Genomic DNA, 22,356 nt, shown 5'->3' on the forward strand with positions numbered 1-22,356 from the left:
GATGTCTATAAATTAGTGTTTTGGAAGCCACACTCAAATCAGTTTGTCCCCTTTATTTTGGTACGTCAGAAAATTCAGAGAATTTTCGGCGCCAAATATATAGTTCTACTCAGGGTCTCTGTTTCAATTTTAAAAATTTTATGATATTTTTTATGTTTGAACGATACCGAAAAAAACAGTGTTTTGAGCTGACATTCTAAATTATGAAGTGTTGTAGTGTTTTTGTGTGCATTTTTTTAAGCGATTTATGTCTTAGTGTTTGTTAAACAGTTTAATTATTCTTTGGTTTGGCCTGTATACTGCCTGAAATAGTTCACCATTATGGAAAAATGGATTAAAAAACTAAAGGACAAAAATTCCTAAATTTAGATATGGACCTTTTGGAATTGTCAAAAAAGGAACAGACAAAATGTCATATTCTTTTTGGAATTGTGGAAAAGACTGGATGATTGAAAACTTGTGCCGTCTTTTAAATCATAAAAGAATAAAAGAAAACAGTGACAGGATTTAAAAAGAGAAATGAAATGGTGGAAATTGAACTGAAGTTTGCATTTAGAGAATTTAGACGAAGTTGGTACTTGAAGATAATGTAGACACTTGAGTGAAATTTGACATTTCAAGACACATTGAAACATGGGTGAAATTTGGCACTTCGAGATACTGTAGACACATGGGAAAAAATATGGCATTTGGACATTATGTTGACCCTAGGGAAAAATATGGCATTTGGACATTATGTTGACAAATGGGGAAATATGGCATAGCAGGATAACGTGGACACATGGGTGAAATTTGGCATTTGGACATTATGTTGACACATGGGAAAAAATATGGCATTTGGACGTTATGTAGACACATGGGATAAAATATGGCATTTGGACATTATGTAGACACATGGGAAAAATATGGCATTTGGACATTATGTTGACACATGGGAAAAATATGGCATTTGGACATTATGTAGATACATGGGAAAATATGGCATTTGGACATTATGTAGATACATGGGAAAATATGGCATTTGGACATTATGCAGATACATGGGAAAATATGGCATTTGGACATTATGTAGATACATGGGAAAAATATGACATTTGGACATTATGTAGATACATGGGATAAAATATGGCATTTGTACATTATGTAGTTACATGGGAAAAATATGGCATTTGGACATTATGTTGACATATGGGAAAAATATGACATTTGGATATTATGTAGATACATGGGAAAAATATGGCATTTGGACATTATGTAGATACATGGGAAAATATGGCATTTGGACATTATGTAGATACATGGGATAAAATATGGCATTTGGACATTATGTTGATACATGGGAAAAATATGGCATTTGGATATTATGTTGACATTTGGAAAAAATATGGCATTTGGACATTATGTAGATACATGGAAAAATATGGCATTTGGACATTATGCAGATACATGGGAAAAATATGGCATTTGGACATTATGTAGACACGTGGGTGAAATCTGACATATCAAAATGATGTGACTACATAGGAAAAGTATGGTATTTGAGGATAATGGAAACATATGGATATAATTTAACACTTTGAGATAATGTAAACACGTGTTCATTTGTTGAAAACATTGGATTTGTGAATACATTGGTTAGATTTGGTATTTTGAGATAATGTGTGAAGGTGTGTCTGTGGATGAAATTTGGCATTTTGAGGTAATGTGTGTGTGTGGATGAAATTTGGCATTTCGAACACAGACACATGGGTGAAATTTGGCATTATGGGATAATGCAAACAAATGAGTGAAATAGAGTCTTTTTTATATATTCGTATGTGAAAAAAAACTGTATTTGTTGTTAAGTATATATGTGTTTTTTTTTCAATTATTTAAAGTATCTGTGAAAACCAGAGTCTTAGAACATAATTTTAATTAACGGGTGTACAGGCTGAATTATAATTTGCCTTTATATAAAGTTTTATTAAGCTTTTATTAAACTTTGACACTGAATAATTTGAAGAAACAGACACCCTGGTCCAACTGATATATGATTACAATTCACACAGTGGCTTCCATTTTGTGAAGGATATTTAATAATCAAATAATTCTTAATTTTCAGCTTTTTTTATTTTTTTTTTTGAAGTTTCTCTCAGCACTTCTTGAGTGAATATTTTTTTAGTAGTGCTTACTTACAGGCCAAGATTGCGTTGTGTTGGTTTGTGCTCTTGTAAGTAAGAAAATTCTTGAAACATATTGTCAATCCGGATGTGCCTCATAAGGAATGCCTTCAGTGTTCCATAGATATATTTGTAAGTATGGACAATATTGTGTCATTTAATGTAGGTACAAATTTTTATTTTTTTATGGGGACAAATACCGGGACGGTTGAATAAGAATTTTTAAATGTGCGAACATGATTTCGGCTAGTTATCATATTGTAGATTTTCACATTTACGTGAATATTTGCATCTAATTTTAATCTACTTGGGAAAATGCCATGCTTGTGAGATGACAACCCTGCAGAAGAATCTATTTAGACATTGCACAGTGATATAAAATTTCAAGAAGGGGACGTCATTTGTGTTAAACAGGGTTGGGTTTTAAAAATTTTCAAGTCCTCTGGGGGTACAACTGTGTTTTTTGTGTATATCCATATTTTCGATATTTCGTCTAAGAAACGCGTTCGAGTTTTGATTTTTTTTTTGTGTTTGGTGTTAAAATTTGTTAGATGATAATGGAAAAACAATTGTAATAGGAATTCTGACAAGAAATTGTTGTATAGATCAAATAGTATTTGAGTTGGAATTTAACCAGGATTGTACACAAGTATAGAAATTGTGCCAGACATTTTTATATATTTTTATTTTTTATACTTAAAAATGGCTAGTACAATTTTCATATTGTGTGTTCTTTCGTGATGTTAAAGGATTTTCTTACAACTTCACAAAGTTTCCAATCTACCTCTATCTTTGACAAAATTCATTCCACATCAAATGATCTTCATGTCTTTTCGAACATTCTGCGTTTTTTCTTTGGCTATGTTTTAAAAAAATTCCAAAATTTCCTCAAATTCAAAAAAAAAAAAAAAATTAAAAATTGATAACAGAATGTTTGAATAGCTTACACCATTACTCATTGGCCAATCTCTGTGAAATATAAAAAAAACCAAATTATGAATTTTCTGAAATTTTAGGGTGATGAAAACAGCAAAAGCTATCTATTTATCTTAATATTTAATTCTGTTATTTTCTTAGTATATTATATATGATTCTTTGTAAGTTTATAAGGGTTTCTTTTAATAAGAGAATATTATCTAGTCTATGCAATAATTTTATTGTGATTGCTATTTACAAATGTTTTGTGTTTATTGTCTTCAAATACAGTCAGCTAATTTTCTTTTTTTATTTTTTTTTTTTCTTATTTGATTTTGACCTGATTTCAATGAAACATTTTTAAGGTCTTAAGAAAGACTGATAAATTCAAAAATTTTATGGTCTCTTCTGATATCTTTTTCAGGGACAAGGTCGAATTGAAAAGACCGAAATTGTTGAAATGGCAATCAAACATATAACTTCTTTACAAATGCAAGTTAAACAAGGTAAGAAATTACTGATCAGGAACCTTATTCTCCAAAACGTAACTAAGATAAAATCAAAATTTTTAGAAGTACAGTTATCTGATTGGATAATAAAATCAATTTTAGTGATCAAAATCAGATGACTGGAACACTAAAATCATTTTCAGTTAAGTTATCGAGAATAAGACCCCAGGAGTCGAGAATTGACTCAAATTTATGGTATCTCAATGTGAAGAACTATCTTCACCCCCCTTTTTAACTGTATTATTTTGTATTCTGCAAACCATTTATGTTTTGAAATGTTCACAATTTCCTTTCAGTGGAAAGTAAAGGATTGCCTGCACCATCAATGGAGTTGAAAGAGTCGTTTTACCATGGTTTCCAGATGTGTAAGAGTGAAATCATCAAGTTTTTAACAGAAATCGAGGGAGTTAGTCACAACAACCCGTTTAATTTACGACTTTGTGAACATCTGAATATGAGAAAATCCCAAATTTTTGATGAAGGTAGGCCTTTCTATTTATTTGCAATTCAAATTCAAATTTTTTGACTTGACTCGTTGAAATTATGGGTCAAAAACAGTCATGATTTGTTGCAAATTGCCTGTTCAAAAACAGTCTTGACTTGTCGCAAATTGCCTGGTCATAAACAGTCATGACTTGTCGCAAATTGCTTGTTACAAAAAGTCATGACTTGTCACAAATTGCCTGGTCAAAAACAGTCATGACTTGTCGCAAATTGCCTGGTCAAAAACAGTCATGACTTGTCGCAAATTGTCTGGTAATAAACAGTCATGACTTGTCGCAAATTGCCTGTTCAAAAACAGTCATGACTTGTCGCAAATTGCTTGTTACAAAAATGTCATGACTTGTCACAAATTGCCTGGTCAAAAACAGTCATGACTTGTCGCAAATTGCCTAGTCATAAACAGTCATGACTTGTTGCAAATTGCTTGTTCAAAAACAGTCATGACTTGTCGCAAATTGCCTGGTCAAAAACAGTCATGACTTGTCGCAAATTGCCTGGTCAAAAACAGTCATGACTTGTCACAAATTGCCTGGTCAAAAACAGTCATGACTTGTCGAAATTGACTGATCCAATAGCTAGCTTCTTATTGCAATCTATATTTTCCAGAAATGTCAAAGTATCAAGATTTCCAGCATCAAAATGTACTACAAGAAATTAAGCAGTCTCGGCCCCCAGAAATGAAAGCATCACCAATTCAAGACACAGCAAAGGGTACAACACCACCTGGTGAAAAGTCTCCAGAAAGTGTTTCAAGTGATTGTAGTGTATTTCCTCCAATGAAAGTTGATAGCGATAATAATCTTACTATGAAGAGAATCATGTCTGGTTTGGATTCTTACTCAGATTCAGGTGTGTCTATTCAAAACAGCACCAATGGTTCAACCACAGGAAACCAGACTTCATCTGATGACAACGCTGAGGAGCAACAAAATGGTGGAAAGTCATGTTACAAATTTAAACATATCATACGACATAGATATTCACGAGACAAGGGCAGCGACTCATCCTCCGTCAGTTCTGGAAGCAGCGATGGCCGTCCAAGTCGTAGTCATAAGAATAATAGTTCCAATAATGTCAATAATGGCGGACAATCATGTGTACAAAGTAGCAATCTAAGAATGGATGAGAATGAATCTATAGGACTACCTGGTTTCGTTATTCATCCGACTCATACACATTATGTTCCCATCTCTGTTCATCAGTCCTTTCTTCCTGATCTTTTTGAAACTGAATCAAATAATTATTGTAATCAAAAAATTTTCCACCCCATCAGCATACCTGTTCATTTTTCATCTGCATATTCTCTTAAAGCACCTTGCTGATTCTTCTCTTGAACTTATTTTCTTAAAATTAGCAGTCCAAGAATGGACTTGATGTGGATCCTATTGGAATTTATGGCATGAAAAAGTTATAAACATTCTAAATTAGGTATATAATACCAATGTACCATAATGTATTCAACTGCAGTCCTAAAGTCCTTACTTGACTGCATCCAAAGGAGAAAAGGATCTAACTCGCTAGTTAGACTTAAAGAGTGCACCCCTCCAATTTCAGTGCATTTCTCCAATACACAAAAATGTAGTCACTGTTATCAAGACTCTATGAATGAAGTGATACATTCTAAAATACTGAGACACGGAGAAATATAAGAATTCGGAACAGCAAGATTTTATCCAGAAATATTTATTGAGCAGAAGATAAAGGATAAAGCAAGCAGCTTATCTAAAATAGAAGAGATTAGATTAGATTTTCTATCCTGTATTTATGTTAAATAACAATGTATATATGTATATTAATATTGTGGAGTCCCAGTGAAATCATAATGATAATAATAATGATAATATAATGATATACTAATTGTGTTGTATATTAATGTTATAAGCATGATTTTAACTTTATATCGAAAATACTTCCATGATACTTGTGTATTTTGAAATAAGTACCAAACTATACTCGAGTTGGATTTAAATTGTCTTATAGATCTATATTATAAGGCAGATTTTGTCATTTGTTTGAATGGTGGATTGCTTGGAATTGCTATTAGCTGGATTTGTTATTTGCTGGGAATTGTTATTAATTTGATTTGTTATTTTGTATTGATTTGTTATTGTTTTGATGCAAAAGTCAAAACAAATATTTTGGGTAGAATTTTGATCTAAATGTTTCTATTTTGCTTTTATTTTTTCCTTTTCAGGTTTTGATGGCAATATTTGAAATTTTCTAGCTATTTTGAACATTGTCCAACTGTGTAATGAAATAACGAAATCAAAACTGTGATCCCAAATTTGTCTGGTGTGGAATACACCTTGTTATATGAGGTTTGAAATTGAGTAATAAGACCTGCTTTCTTGTTGTGTTCAAAAAGGTGTTATAAACGTTTTCACACATTCATTCATGCAAATATATTTTTGATTGTTTTCACGTGATGCTTGATTATCACCTTTTGAATTTTGGAAAACAGAAATAAATTATATCCATATAGAAATGACTGAGAGATAATGAAAGAAATAGCTAGATTATTTTTCAAACATTTCAAATGGTTTGATTGATGTAACTTTTTTATTCCCATAGGCAAATACATCTGAAGTTCTTGCTTGAATTTTATCTTTGGTTCATTTTCAACATATTTATGTTTGGCTCTTTTTCAAGACATTTATCAAAAAAAAGTTATAAAATATTCACATTTTGCAATGTCTTTGTACATTATTTGGCTCAAAATGAAACTTTAAGGCTTTTATTACAGCTTTTGCTAAAAAAATCCAAATTGTCGTGTGTTTGCAAATGATATTTAAAAAATTCAAATTCAGAAATATGCCTATGGATGTATAATTTTATACATAATCTTAATTTTGATTGGTCAATCTGATTTTAAATCTGATCTCGACCATTCAACATTCATGAAATTTTTCAAATCAAATTTTGTAAATAATGGCATTATTATCATTTTCTGTATTTTTTTAAATGAATATTGAAAATTGTCTTGAGAATTAAAGATTTTTATGAAAAGGATAACTTGATGAAAATATTCTACAAAAAAGGTTTTAAAGTAATTTTTCAGCAAAATTTTGATGCTTATTCTAAGATATTCTAACAAAATTTACTTTTAGAAAACAAACTTATGGTTGTCTGTGTCTTTTGAAAGGAGAATGTGAGAAAAAACACACTATGAAGATCCAAATTCAATTAGTCAGTCCTATCCTTTAGTTTAAGAATGAAAACTTGAAGAAATAAACATGAGTCAAAGATATTTTCGGTACATTCAGGTTTGATTCAAACAAGACCAGTCTATTGTAGTTTGAGGTGGAATAAATAGTATTTGAATCTATACAAGTCAAACTTATAGTGTGTTCATTGCTATTTAACTCCCCTCATAATAATGTGAACTGTTCTTGATTATGTTTGAATCGACCTTAAATGTGCATGAATATTTTTGAACGATTATTTTTTTTTTGCTAAAAATTGGTGTATTTTGTTATCAAGGGTTTAGAGTTTACCCAAACAATCAACATTTGCCTGTGATTAATATTTTGTTGTGCCTTTTATTTTTTATGCTATAGAGCCTTTTATTTCATAAAAACTTGTTAATGAGCTTTTTTAACGAAGATTGGTCTTTGAGTCACAAAATTTTTTTTTTTTTACAATAATCGGTTCGTTAGCTTGGAATTTATGAGATTAAGATTCTGTAATTTTTTTTTTGTATAATTTTTTTATTTTAAACTAAAAGCTGCTGTGTTCGGGACGTTTGTTTGATCTTCGGTTTAAAATCCATTTCGGAGTATATTATGCTATCAGAATAGAGCTTGCCTTAAATGACATGTGTTTCAGATACGAAACCTTCAAACCTTCATCAGGAGAGTTGGCTACGAGATGGAGGCTAATTTGACCTATTTGATATAAAAATTTGAAATTTTCCTTTCTTATGGAAACTTTAAAAGTTGTAGAATATTTTAATCAGTTATCAGGTTTTGTTTCGTGTGATTATCTTTATCACTTAAAATAACTTTCTAAGAAAAAATAGAAGAATTTAAATAGCACTTAGAATGACTTTCTAAGAAAAATAGCACTTCGAACTTAAAGAAACAATACTTGGATTTAATTTCGCTTTTGGAAATGTTTACGTTGAAAATGATTTTATTTCACTAAGCTTGATATGATTTTATTTCATTTCAAGCCAAACTTAATGCGAAGGCAAGTGCAATTCTGGAAGATAAGTTTTGTAATATGATTGTATATATAATATACAAGATAGGATATATAATATGATAATGATATGGAAGGATTTAATGTGATATTTTTGTATAATTATGTAGATTGTCTGGTATAAATTGTAAGTTCATTTCATAAATAAATATTTAAAATTTCACCCAATTTTCTTCAGTGATCTAATCTTTGGCAGTGAAAATGGTTTTTCTTTAGTCTTTAGCTTCTGTGAGTGGGTAGTTTTTATAATTCCTGCCAAAATTTGCCTCTTTTTCCGCAATTGACAAATTTTTTTACATAAATTTACCCACAGGTGCAAGCTATTGTTTAAATCTTTAATGAAAATTGTCTTAACTGAAAGCTCTGTGTTAGTCTAACTATGATTTAATTTCGCTGTTCGGAAAATGTTAATGTTGGAAATGATTTTATTTCACAAAGTTGGATATTATTTTATTTCGTTTTGTTGGAAATAATTCTATTTCGTCATGATGGAAATGATTTTATTTCGTTATGATGGAAATGATTTTATTTCGTTATGATGGAAATGATTTTATTTTGTTATGATGGAAATGATTTTATTTTGTTATGATGGAAATGATTTTATTTTGTTATGATGGAAATGATTTTATTTCGTTATGATGGAAATGATTTTATTTTGTTATGATGGAAATGATTTTATTTCGTCATGATGGAAATAATTCTATTTCGTCATGATGGAAATGATTTTATTTTGTTATGATGGAAATGATTTTATTTTGTTATGATGGAAATGATTTTATTTCGTCATGATGGAAATAATTCTATTTCGTCATGATGGAAATAATTCTATTTCGTCATGATGGAAATGATTTTATTTTGTTATGATGGAAATGATTTTATTTTGTTATGATGGAAATGATTTTATTTCGTTATGATTGAAATGATTTTATTTCGTTATGATGGAAATGATTTTATTTTGTCATGATTGAAATGATTTTATTTCGTTATGATTGAAATGATTTTATTTTGTTATGATGGAAATGAGTTTCAGTTTATTTTGAATGTTTGACACATGATAGTATCTTATTTGATTTTTTACAGTATGAATTTATTTCACTGTTAGTGAAGTAGTATTTTATTTCAAATTTGAAATTTTGCATTTTGAGGTTTTATTAATGGGTAATATACATGTAATTGTAGGGCCCACTAGGTTTCTTTTTTTAAGCAATGTGATAAGAGTTAAGGGTCTAAGTTGTTAATGAGAAACTGTATCTGTATTTTGTAAATATAAATTTCTGGTATAATATTAAGAATGTATGATACATTATATATATATAACATAATATATAAGAATATTATTTACGTTGTTAAAATAGTGTATATATACCAGTGTTAATGTTATTAAAATGGCCACTTTTTTCTACACCAGACTTCTATTATTCCAATGCCCATTCATCCTGGTTTCCAGGGGCAAGTGGGCATGGCTGACATTGAAAAAACATTTAGTTGTTGGAGAATAAACCAGGGTCCTATTTGCTTCAGATCATGCATGTTGAAAATCCCTAGACAGTTGGAAATTGAAATATAACAGACCAATGTCACTGTCCTAGAAAAATATCCCCCATTGCATACTGCAGGTCATCGCCCAGGTGAATAAAAAGAGTACATCCAGCTCCATGACCTTAAAGTCACATTTGGATTTTCACAAATATAGGGCAAACAACTCAGAGCAAACTCAGTGAGTAGTTCATAATGAAAAGTGGTATCAGGTCTCTAGAAGAGTAAGCATTTCCTGCCTGGCATCACACCTGTCATAGCATGCATTCAAAATATATTCAAATAAATTTCCATAGTCAAGGGAGGGAACTGATCACAATGTTCTATTTTAATAAAATATTGTTGCAAACACTCACATCCATGAGGAAGCATTTCATAATGAAAAGTGATCAGAAGAGTAAGCATACCATGCCTGGAACCACACCTGTCATTGCTGCTCAATACTACACATAAAATAGGGAAGCCAAACAAAACTAACTATATGGGGCAATTGAGCAAATTCGTGTATGGAGCAAACAAACTCAGAGCTAATGCATGTATAGGACAAACAAACTCAGAGCTAATGCATTTTTAGGACAAACTCAGAGCTAATGCATTTTTAGGACAAACTCAGAGCTAATGTGTTTATAATGAAAACAAAACTCAGAGCTAATTTGTTTTTAGGACAAACAAACTCAGAGCTAATGTGAATACGTCAAACAAACTCAGAGCTAATGTGTGTATAGGGCAAACAAACTCAGAGCTAATGTGTATATAGGACAAACAAACTCAGAGCTTATGCAGTTTTAGGACAAACAAACTAAAGAGTTAATGTCAAACACACTCAGAGATTATGTAGTATATAAGACAAACAAATTCAGAGCTAATGTGTACAATCTCTTTAATATAACTTCATTAGGTCAATTATATTTTAGTTCACTGTGGAGTCAATGATAATATCACAGTCAATATCTTCAATAAATAAAAAACATAATATCCTATTGTGCTGCAAAAGTTGATGCCGAATCTTCCAAACCCTTTTTCCTGCAAATAGACAGAAGATATAATATGAATTAAATACATAGAAAGCTGCCCAAGAAACAGAAGCACTTCTTAATTCCTTGGTTTGAATATTTACTGTTAATAAAATAAACTGATGTATTGGAGGGACATGTTTGAATGGTTTTTTAGCTAAGCTAAGTAGTAGCCTAATAGTTTTCACAGCACATTGTCGAAATTTGAGAGTTCAAATCCATGTGTGTCCAGAATTATCTGCATATGAAAGTTAAAAAGATGACTTATCTTTTCTTAAGCCATATATAGAAAAGACATATATAGAAATAGAAAGTGAAATTCCTAATTTGAGATATTTTTAAAGGAATTATGCTTGGTAATCTCTTGCACTAAGACCCACCACGATGCCTTAACATTTTAATTTTGCTAAATTATTCAAAAAAGCCAGTTTAAAATAGAAGTGAACTGTGAGACTGTCTTGGGATTGATGAAAACATCCATCAATAAAAAATATAATAATGATCTAAAGGACTGTGCTATAGAAACTCATAAAATAAACTTGACTGTTCAAAATTCTACATACCAATTTGCTTAAGTTCTCACTGCTTAAAATTTCATGCAAAACAATGTTACTTACGCATCAGTGAAGAAAGTTTCCATACAAATCATATCATCTTCATGTCCAGTAGGTGTTTGTGAAAACTTCTTTATTCCTAATGTCTCCATTGCTGAAAGAACATAGAATGAGCAATATTTTTTGGGGGGAAATTGATGCTTATATATTTTTTATATATTAATTCAGAGACATAGTTAACAAAGAAAACAAGTTATGTTCTCAAGGATCTGGTCTACCATCTGGTCCTTTTGTCATTGATCTTTCCCGGATTATCCATACCTGGGTCAGCTAGAATTATGATGAGAACTGACTTTCAAAATAGTCATTCGATTCTTATGACAACTGTAAATTCGTTTTTTCAATGGGCAATTTTCTGGGTAAGAAAAATCACTCAAAGGGAAGTATGTTTTTTTTTCGAAAATAAAGTTCAAATTTTCTTAGCGTAGCATAGTCACTCTAGGCTATAAATAATCCATTCATCTCCATTAACCCACTTGAGTAATCAAAGACTAAGTAATAGTACTGATTAGGTCTCACAAAGTAACGATGCTACAAAAGTAAGGTACCTACCCTCTCTGTATTGTTTGACTGTAATGTGTCCTTTGCCTGTAGGATCCAACATTCCAAATACTGATCTAATATTACTATCATCAAATAAATTATTACAATGAACTTTAGACTGTTTGGATTTCTGGAGCTTTTCTAAATTTTCGATCATAAACTTCTTTGGATCATCTTAAAGTTAAAGTGAAAGAATGCATGCATGAATGAATGAATGAATGAATGAATGAATGAATCTAGATGTAGATCTATCCACTATTAAGGGGTATCAATATTTTCAATTGGGCCATAAAAGTGATAAAAGGTTCAAAAGCAACTAGGCCTAACAAGCAGAAGCTCGAAATGAAATGGAAAATAGGTTTTAAACACTAAAATTCATTACCTGGACGCTGATATATTAATTGAGACGTTAAATTATTGAATAATTCCATAATTTTGTGTTTATCTAAGTAGTTAACAGCATCATTTTCGATAGACGACATCGGTTCCTTTCCTGTGGCAGCCATGTTGTTTACGGAAGTGACACGATAGCAACTCGACGTGTTAGTTCGAAAAGGTATGTCATGTAAAAATGACGGTTATTTATAGCCTGCGTCGTCATGTTTTGCGCCCTTAGTTACTAAAATTTTTCATTTTTCTAGGGTCAAATGTTATCAATCCATAAAAAAGAGATGTCTAGCCTTAAGATTCATGTGATAACCGAATAACTTTTCTAAAGCGAAGTCCCTTACATTTTTAATGATAAACTCTGAACAGAGTTTTCAGACAATTTCCGGTTAATTAAAAAAAAATGGCGGCGCCCATCGACACAAAGCTAGAGATAAACATTTGTTGAATTAACAAGATAATAATACACGAAATCCAATTGGATGAGAGACAGTTGACTTATCGGAATAAAAGTGTAATTCTATGTGGGTGATCTGTGATGAGACAGCATTGAATTCATTACAGAAACCTTCATTCGATGAATTTCATGGTCAAAGGGAGATAACTCCACTTAACCAGAAAGTGCCAAATTACTCAAAATTAGTGTATAGCATTAAAAATGATACCTAAATCACACAAAACGGTATTTGTACTGGATCATGGACCTGTATTTAGTAAATCTAGCCAGGAACCATTAGATTATGATGTCATCAGTAAATCAAAGACTCCAGGAGTCATTCCTGCGGCGCCAATCTTCAAGTCATTGTGGACATGGGGTATTGAATGTGTGTTGGAATATATGAGAATCATTTTTGATGTGTTTCCAGCAGATCACTTGGTAATTTTGAACTTTTCTTTTAAGAAAAATATGATAAAAAACCTCTTTAGTACAGAGGATTCACAGATCTGAAATTCTCAGGTGTCATGTATTCTTTTTAAAAGATATCTACATTTTAAAATGAGAAAACATATTTTCCAATAAATTTTCCTCATTACACATTGCATGGTGTCATTCATTCACAAAAGCTCAATATTCATATCTTTTCACATGAGAAAAGCATTACAAGAGTTTTTTTTTAACTTTCAGATTCAATTGGTATCAGGGAATAGTTGTTTAAATAACTGGAATCAGAAAGAACAAAGTATCCAACATGTATGTGTATTTTTTTATGATATTTATTTTATCTACACAGAAATATTTGCAGCAATTGATGCTTTGACTTGCAAATTTATATCATTCCTAAGGCATTAAATGCCAGTACTTAATTATATTTAATTGTAGATGAACTAGTGATACAAATAATTCTTCCGGTTCATCAACTCATTAAGTGTATTAAGATGACTGTATAAATTCAATTTTAGATTTTAGTGAGCTTAGTCTTAAAAATTCTAATGTTTTCAGTTGATGTCAAGTCTATCCCATCTGGGTCCACCTAAATCAGACAGCCTAGAAGATGAATACAGTGCTATGCATGGTCTATCATTAGCTATAGAATCATTATGTAGACAGAGTGAATTACAGACCACTTTAATTGAACAAGATGAATCAGTGGTGAAAAATAATGGCCGTATCGTATGTCTGACAAATCTGAAAAGGTATTTTTATGTCCCTTTTTGACTGTTATAGTTGAGCAAATGACTTTAATAATGAAATATTCAATTGAGTAATTGTCAAAACCTGTAAATACATTATTTATTATAAGCTTACCCTTAAAAATATATTGGCAAGTATTTCAAATCTTAAATCTCCAAACCATTTCCATGACAAATTTTTGTGAAATTCTGAGCTGACTGTGTTTGGTGAGTGGTTCAAAAAAGACAGTCATAAATTGTAATTAAACACAGCAAAATATTTGGTAGCCTTGACCTTGTTTCAAAATGTAAGATGGACTAATTTACGCTTTGTTTTATCTGACAGTGAGGCTCATATCAGAATGCTAGAAGAATGTGTTTTAGATGCCGTAACAAGACATAATAAACTGGCAGGCTCAAAAGATGGGTAAGTTAATCATTATTACTAGAGCTAGTATTATGTATCTGTGTATCGATACATTGATATATGACCTGGTATGATATGATACCAACAAAACATACAAAATCGACAAAAAAAATTTTTTGTCAGTGTGTGTATAATGTTTGAAATTTACAAGAATTAGTTGTGGTCTGTAGTAATTGTATTTTGAATGATAAACTGTGTTATCTCCCTTCAACTGTATTAATGGTAGAATTTGTGATGAGAATTATGTCTTGTATTGCCTGTGATATTTGACATTTCTCTTCCAACTTTATTTTTATAATTTTGAGCTCATTTCTTTCCTAATTTCAATATAGGCATGTTTTTTGTGATATCTGTTTTTTGGAGCCGTATTCATTTCTGCATCAACATGGATGTCAGTACATTTTGGGAGAAATCCTCCTACCCTAGTTTGCGATATCAGCATCCGATGGAAGCGAATGTTAACTTGTCATCTACCTACCTACCTACCCTACCCTACCCTACCCTACCCTACCCTACTCTACCCTACCCTACCCTACCCTACCCTACCCTACCCTACCCTCTACCCTACCCTACCCTACCCTACCCTACCCCACCCTACTCTACCCTACCCTTTGCTTAAGCAAACCTTTTTGTAGAATTTGTTGCTATGAGTTGAGAGAAAATACATATATTATATTATTATGTATGGCATTGTATTATAAACTTGCCATGCTGTTGACAGTGACATATGTTTCTGATATACACGCCTCATCAGGACAAGGTTTTCTTTTATGACCAAAGAGGTTTCTCATAGAAAAACTCATTGTATTTTAAACCTCTCATGCTGCTGACAAGTGACATATGTTTCTGATATACACGCCTCATCAGGACAAGGTTTTCTTTTATGACCAAAGAGGTTTCTCATAGAAAAACTCATTGTATTTTAAACTTCTCATGCTGCTGACATATGTTTCGGAAACACAGGCCTCATCAGGAAGGGGCTGGCCTTTTATGACCATATATGTTTTTAGAAAGGAAAAGGCAATGTTTTATAAACTTTCATTTATTATTTTCATACAGACATTTTCTATCATACAACATATAAATTCTCTTATCGCATCTATTGATCATTGATAATCATCTGGTATCTTGGTGATAGTCAGTATATTAGGCAGTGGCAGAGCCAAAGGGGGGCAGCCTAGAAAGCAGGCTTTTCAGGCAAAAATCTCATAACTAGGTTAGAAATTCAGGCAGTCTAATATATTTTCCACCCCCTCTGATGTAAACCTGGCTCTGCCACTGATATTAGGCCTATAGATTTTACAATTTTCATATTGAAATTAGGGAAGTCGAACCCTTTAAATACTTTACATTTTATACCCTTGAAAAATATAATAGATAGGTTCTGTTTGATTTCACACAACCTCGATAAGTTTATGTATTTTATTTCAGCTGTATCTGTTATTGTAGTTAATAGATATTGTTATTACAACTCATTACATTATCATTCACCTTGACCTTTATTGACCATGACCTTTTATTAATATTGATTCATTATTGATCTTGACTCATTATTGATCTTGACTCATTATTGATCTTGACTCATTATTGACCTTGACTCATTATTGACCTCCAAGCATTATTGACCTTGACCTGTCATTGACCTTAACACATTGCAGGCTCTGATGTGCCACAAATAAGGTGCACCACTAGTTGAATAATACTGATGTAGTCACTTCCACTTTAAGTAGTAAAGCCAACAATTAGATGAATATATAGACACAGCTTTATAAAACAACAATCACTGGTTAAAGTGCTCAGGCGAAACGTTGCATAAAACTTTAACCAGTGATTGTTGTTCCATAAAGCTGTGTCTATATATCGTACTCACAATTACTAAATGCCATTCAAAAACTTTAATTAAATGAATATATCCCTTTAAGGTCAAAGTATACACTGAGTTAAACAATGACATTTTAAAGGGTTCAATATTAAACAGACATAATTCACAGTTTATGAGGAATGTCACAATATTTGACTCTTTCATGAACCATTATTGAAATTAATGGAAATTGCCAGGATTAAAGAGTATATATTATATATTTTTAACGTACATCTGTAGAAAATGGAGGGTAATTTTGTCTATAGTTTTAATAATATCAAGATTAAAGGGATTGTAAAAGGTTGTCTAAAATTTTTATGTGTCCTTGTATTTATGACTTCTTTGTTCATCATTCCAATTTGCAATCAGACTTGTATGGGATCTTGCAATTCATCTAAAACTAAGAAATTTTATGACGTCACTGTTGCAAAGCCTTTTGGATATTATTATTAGTTTTTGGGAGAGTGGCATAGTAAATCCTTTTCTCATTCTTAGAATTTGCTCAAATTTGAAGCAGGTATTACAGATGTATGCATAACTGATTTAATCAAAGACAAAAATACATAAATCTATTCCATAGAGTACAATCATTCTGGAATTATCATATTAATCTTCAAATTTTACTATGTTTATGCTAGGGGTATTATAAATTTGATTAAAATCTTGGCTGAGTTTGGGAAATGTTTTATGGCTCTTGGACCAGGTGGACTCAGATGCTTGGACCAGACTCTTCTTCAGTAATACTTATTAGCTGCACATAAGGACCTTAAATATTTTAACAATAATAAATACATAACAAAACACCATTTTTATTAAACTAAAAGCTTAGTCCAGATTTTTTTTTTTGGGTTTCTGAAAAATTTCATGCTTAAAGAAGACTTTAGTCTCCTTTTGGTTAAGAAAAAAAAGTTCATTTTAGACTCTTGTCTCTTTTTACATTTACACACAAATACAAGGGATTGTAAAGAGATTTTCTGAATTTTTTATGTGTATCGGGGACACTGGTAGCATCAATTTGCCCCATTCCATGTTTAATTCAGACATCTGTCTTTCCTGCAATTCCACTAAAACTAAGTGTTTGATGACCTCACGTTATAACTTCGCAATTAGTGACGTCATAAAATGCTTAGTTTTAGTTGAATTGCAGGAACCACAGACGTCTGAGTGAAAAGTTGCAAGTTGATGTTATCAGTGTCCCTGAAACACATAAACTCTTTACAATCCCTTAAAGTTTCTGCTCCCAAATCAAACGATTCCCATTCAATCCCACCGATTATCGAGGCACTATTTAGTCAGGTCTAGCAATGTTTAATATACAGTTTTCTCGAGGTAAATGTGTTTGGCGCAAAACATATCTCACAATTCATTTTAAAATCAACAATCAAAATCAATCAAAATCAACCCAAATCAATCAAAATCAACCTGAAATTAATTAAAATTAACTTGGATTGTTCACTGATCTGTTTTCAAACGATATTTCTTTAATTATCTCCCTTTGGTTTTGTCAGTTTAACCAATGTACAAATATCTCCCTTAGAATTTTGAGAGTTTTACAATTATCTCCCTTTGAATTTTGTGATTCAACAATTATATCCCTTTGATTTTTGTCAGTTTGTTCACTTATCTCCCTTTGATTTTTGTCAGTTTGTTCAATTATCTCCCTTTGTATTTGCGTCAGACGGGGGATTCCACACCAGTTCGTTCATACTCGTAATCTCGTTCAGTTTCTAGCATGCCATTGGATACAGGATCTTGTTCTGGGATCTTCTTCTCGGAGTTAAACAGAAGCAAAAAAAGTCTGACTATTAGTTCTATCAGTTCCATGATTGTCAAAACTGAGATACCCATCCACAGTCCCAAAGTACCACCAATGTCTGCGAATAAATCAGCTAATCCGTATGCCGCCATTTGACGGAATTCCACCACACTTAACCCCTCCAAATATACATTGAGTCTCAGCAGGTTTTGTCTGATTAAATTTGACGCTCGCTCTGCTTGGTCTTTGTCACTTAGATTGTAACTTTGTTGTAAAATTTCGTTGCGTCTGGTATCGTTGGGGTCCATTGAATGGTCCAAGTTGCCCAGACGCGCTAAGTAAGTGTATGCCTCGTGCATAAAGTTTTGTTTGATGGTTGTGTCGAAGAAGACTTGTAATGCGTGAAGTTGGTAGAATTCCAACGGCCAGTATGAGAGAGAAACGGCTTTTTGATATGTCGTTTCGTCACATGGCTGGTAACATTTACACGAAAATTCGTAACTTCGATCGTTGGCCATTTCGACCACATATTTTTCTTCGCATGCCAAATTTGGAACAGCAATAGTTTTGTTTTTGTATTCAGTCGAACGATTTAGAATTTCTTGCCAGTTGGGAACGACTCCACAAAATGTGATGTTTGGATCCAAAACTTCTGGTAAACTGGACGATTTACATCCACAATTTTTGATAATAATCCGTTGTTGACACAATTGAAGACAAGAAAAAAATGTGTTCTTGTAACTCTTGTATCCATCTAACTCCTTATTTGTACAATTTCCAAACGGTTCTGAAAGACGCGTATGCATCACAGCGTTTAATCCAATCGAAGATGAATATCCTGGCGGCACATCGAAACCGTGATCCACGGGACTAGGCATGGTGTTAGGTGCATGTATCACTACGCGGACTCCAGCACTGTGTAGAATATTAGAATTAATATGATACATTCCGTATGTTCCATATGGAGGGTCGTCGTTATCCAAAGAAAGAATTAACGAGAGGCCATTTTGAGGACCAGTGGCGTGCATGAGTAATTTTTCCACAGAGCCACTATTAAATGTGTAACAACTATAATAATTTCCGTCAAAAAAACTGGTGAAATTGGCCACGGAACACAATTCTTGGTTAAACCGACAATGAATCATAAAATCGTTGATATCGTGGCTTAAATTTTCTGCTGCATCGCCCAGATTTTCATAAAAAGCGCGGATCGATGTTAAGTGGGCTTGCTGCGGACCGAAATTAAAATGGTTGACGAACGTTAACCACTGCACTAAATCACTTTCAGAATTGTTTATCATTAGACGTAATTTCCGTAAAGAAATGGGTTCAATATTGCACACGGTCACCGAGGGAAACTCGACAGGCATGCTGTCTTTAATCTCTGACACCTCTACGACTTGAAACTGAAGATATTTTCTCACCAGTAATGATAATTGTAACGTAGCAGCAGTAAATCCGATAATCACTAATAAGGCCCAGATCACTTTCCGTTTGGTCTCTCGTGATGTCACTACTCTCGCTAATCCATGAGCGTTACTTTCCGATCCCAGCTCCGCCACAAGGGAGAGTACTGTTTGATTTTTTCCCGTGTTTCGATGCACCATCCTATAATGGTCATTCCAATATCCAAATTTATTGACTCCTGTGAATTTCATGTGTTCTGATTTTTGACCCCTGCAAATAGAAAAAACAAAATGTTAGTATGAATTTTTTTTTTTTTCAAAAATCAGCAGCCTTCAGAACATTGTTTTTAACATAAGAATATCATTCATTCATTCATTCATTCATTCAGATATCAATGATTGCAATTTTTCATTTTCATTCATTCATTCATTTTAGAATAATTCATTCATTCATATTACATTATTCATTCATTTATGTTCATCCATCATCATGGTGAAAAATAGTTTAGCCCAAACTTCCTCCAATCCCTTTTCCAGTTATATATGATTGGCAAATAACTGGACATGACTGGCAAATGACTGGTAAATAAGATCAAATCAACTGTGTACAGTTGCATTCAATGAAGTGTAAAAAGAAGATAAAGCTGAGTTCTATCTAGTAAATCAGGGGAAATTGCTAATCATTGCTTTGATGTATACAGACAGATTGAATCAAACAGTACAATGCTTCATTAGCATCTTAAGATGTGGCCGCTTGTTTGATTGTATGCTTAATTTCCTTCCAAATGGTCGTTTGATTCAGAATGTGCTGTTTATTGATAAAGAGATTGGACATTAGACATATGGTAAAACTTTGTTCTTGTAATCTAGTAGGTTGAAAGCCAGTTATGATTTGACCAATGACCATGGCTTGGAAATTTTACAATATACCTGATCATAACTTATATTTTATAAAGTACTGAATAACTTCTATTTTATAAAGTACTGAATAACTTATATTTTATAAAGTGCTGAATAACTTCTATTTTATAAAGTATTGAATAACTTCTATTTTATAAAGTGCTGAATAACTTATATTTTATAAAGTACTGAATAACTTATATTTTATAAAGTGCTGAATAACTTATATTTTATAAAGTACTGAATAACTTATATTTTATAAAGTGCTGAATAACTTATATTTTATAAAGTACTGAATAACTTCTATTTTATAAAGTATTGAATAACTTATATTTTATAAAGTGCTGAATAACTTCTATTTTATAAAGTACTGAATAACTTCTATTTTATAAAGTACTGAATAACTTCTATTTTATAAAGTACTGAATAACTTATATTTTATAAAGTGCTGAATAACTTATATTTTATAAAGTACTGAATAACTTCTATTTATAAAGTATTGAATAACTTATATTCTAGAGATATAAAGTATGAAGATTGATATAACTTACTGTTGGTGATATTGTTTATCCATCCTATGATGACAGGTATCATGATGTGATGATGATAACAACGATATAAAATTCTCACTATTGTTATTTTCAATTTTCTCCATATTGTTTCAAGTTATTAATTATTGGGGGATAATAGACATACAATAATCCCTAACGAACCTGTATTAATATCAGTCTAAATTGGTATTGATACGAAACTAATATCAAACTAATCAGTAGGTATCTATTGTCAATATTAGTTAATTATTATATTTCATACTTCAATCTTCTTCTAAACACCTGCTGTCATCCCAGTCAGATTTTCATATAATGTATTTTCTTATTAAAGGGACATGTTCTTCATTTTCGGAGGTTGCTTTGTGTCTTGTTATATATAAATTGTCTCCAGAGGTACTAGAAATGTGCGAAAATTTGTTTAAGAATACTGCAAACTAGGCATTTTTCTTTCTATTTCTAGTGATGTCTTTTCAATATATAGCAGTCTCAAGAAAGGGTCATTCTTTTAACTTTCAAACACTTGGATTAAAAGGCTCGAATTTCGACAGTGAACTGTGAACACTTTTACCGATTAGCTTTGCTTAAAAAATCCTGATTCTGGGACTAAGCTTGGTCAAACAGAAGACAAAGCTGTCTCTTTAAAGAAGAAGTCTGTATCAGTCTCTAATTAACAAGAAGTATTAAAGTCAAGTCTTTCTTTAGACACACATGTTTAAATTTCTATTGATATTTTATAATTGTTTATATAATATATATTATTGGGAAAGTAATCATGGTTTAAAACAGCTAGATCACTGATAACTTTGGAGAACTTGAAAGACACAATTTCAGATGACTTTGAATAGCAATATAGCAAGGGATCTTTAACATAGCACAGTTAACTTATAATTAGCTCAGTTAGATTATAAAAAGCACAATCACAGATAACTTTGAAAATATACACAGTTGCTGGAGGCTTAAGATATCTTACAAGGCACAGACAAGGATAACTTTGGATAACTCAATTGTATTAACTTTAAATATCACAGTTGAAGATAAATTCGATCTGACACAATTGAAGTCATCTTTGAAATATTGTAGTGGTAGATAATCTTGGATAACTTTAGAAATTACACAATAATAGTTCAGTTAGAAATATTGCTGTTGTAGATAACAACATAAGGTGTTTCTATATAATACTTTTTCACTTTGGATAACTTAAAACTTGCACAATCTACAAAATAATCAGAGTTGAAGACTGTTGCACCTTCAAAACAATATTAGAACATTTTTTTATGACGTCTGTTAGTTTTTGTTGGCGTCTGCTAATATTTAAACTCAATATATATGAATTATTCAAATGATTTTAACTGTATCATTATTCATTATTTACATAATATATAATTTTCTTTAATTATCAAGGCACTAGGTTAATTCAAAAAGGCACAAAAGGTTTAGAAATTTCTTGCGAGGTTTTAATCCATT

At 31.6% G+C, this 22,356-nt stretch overlaps 4 protein-coding genes across 4 annotated transcripts; 2 read left to right on the forward strand and 2 right to left on the reverse strand.

Moving 5' to 3' along the window:
• Window positions 1-942: 942 nt before the first annotated feature.
• On the forward strand, window positions 943-6,301 carry LOTGIDRAFT_160258 (hypothetical protein; the record flags this gene model as incomplete). Its single annotated transcript, XM_009055311.1, has 5 exons — window positions 943-1,068; window positions 3,499-3,580; window positions 3,880-4,065; window positions 4,694-5,332; window positions 6,282-6,301. 5 exons carry the CDS (start codon window positions 943-945, stop codon window positions 6,299-6,301), a joined length of 1,053 nt encoding a protein of 350 aa, XP_009053559.1.
• Window positions 6,302-10,686: 4,385 nt separating this feature from the next.
• LOTGIDRAFT_203816 (hypothetical protein) lies at window positions 10,687-12,534 on the reverse strand. Its single transcript, XM_009055312.1, has 4 exons — window positions 12,376-12,534; window positions 12,003-12,167; window positions 11,454-11,544; window positions 10,687-10,846 (listed from the first exon to the last, which is right to left on the reverse strand). Exons 1-4 carry the CDS (start codon window positions 12,497-12,499, stop codon window positions 10,801-10,803), a joined length of 426 nt encoding a protein of 141 aa, XP_009053560.1. The 5' UTR covers window positions 12,500-12,534; the 3' UTR covers window positions 10,687-10,800.
• Window positions 12,535-13,038: 504 nt separating this feature from the next.
• Window positions 13,039-17,020, forward strand: LOTGIDRAFT_160260 (hypothetical protein; the record flags this gene model as incomplete). Its single annotated transcript, XM_009055313.1, has 5 exons — window positions 13,039-13,257; window positions 13,507-13,572; window positions 13,822-14,015; window positions 14,338-14,418; window positions 16,918-17,020. 5 exons carry the CDS (start codon window positions 13,039-13,041, stop codon window positions 17,018-17,020), a joined length of 663 nt encoding a protein of 220 aa, XP_009053561.1.
• A 933-nt stretch (window positions 17,021-17,953) lies between these two features.
• Window positions 17,954-19,642, reverse strand: LOTGIDRAFT_160261 (hypothetical protein; the record flags this gene model as incomplete). The annotated part of the gene is made up of 1 exon (XM_009055314.1): window positions 17,954-19,642. One exon carries the CDS (start codon window positions 19,640-19,642, stop codon window positions 17,954-17,956), a length of 1,689 nt encoding a protein of 562 aa, XP_009053562.1.
• Window positions 19,643-22,356: the final 2,714 nt, after the last annotated feature.

Source organism: Lottia gigantea, assembly GCF_000327385.1.
Source record: "Lottia gigantea unplaced genomic scaffold LOTGIsca_24, whole genome shotgun sequence".
Taxonomy (NCBI): Eukaryota; Metazoa; Mollusca; class Gastropoda; family Lottiidae; genus Lottia; species Lottia gigantea.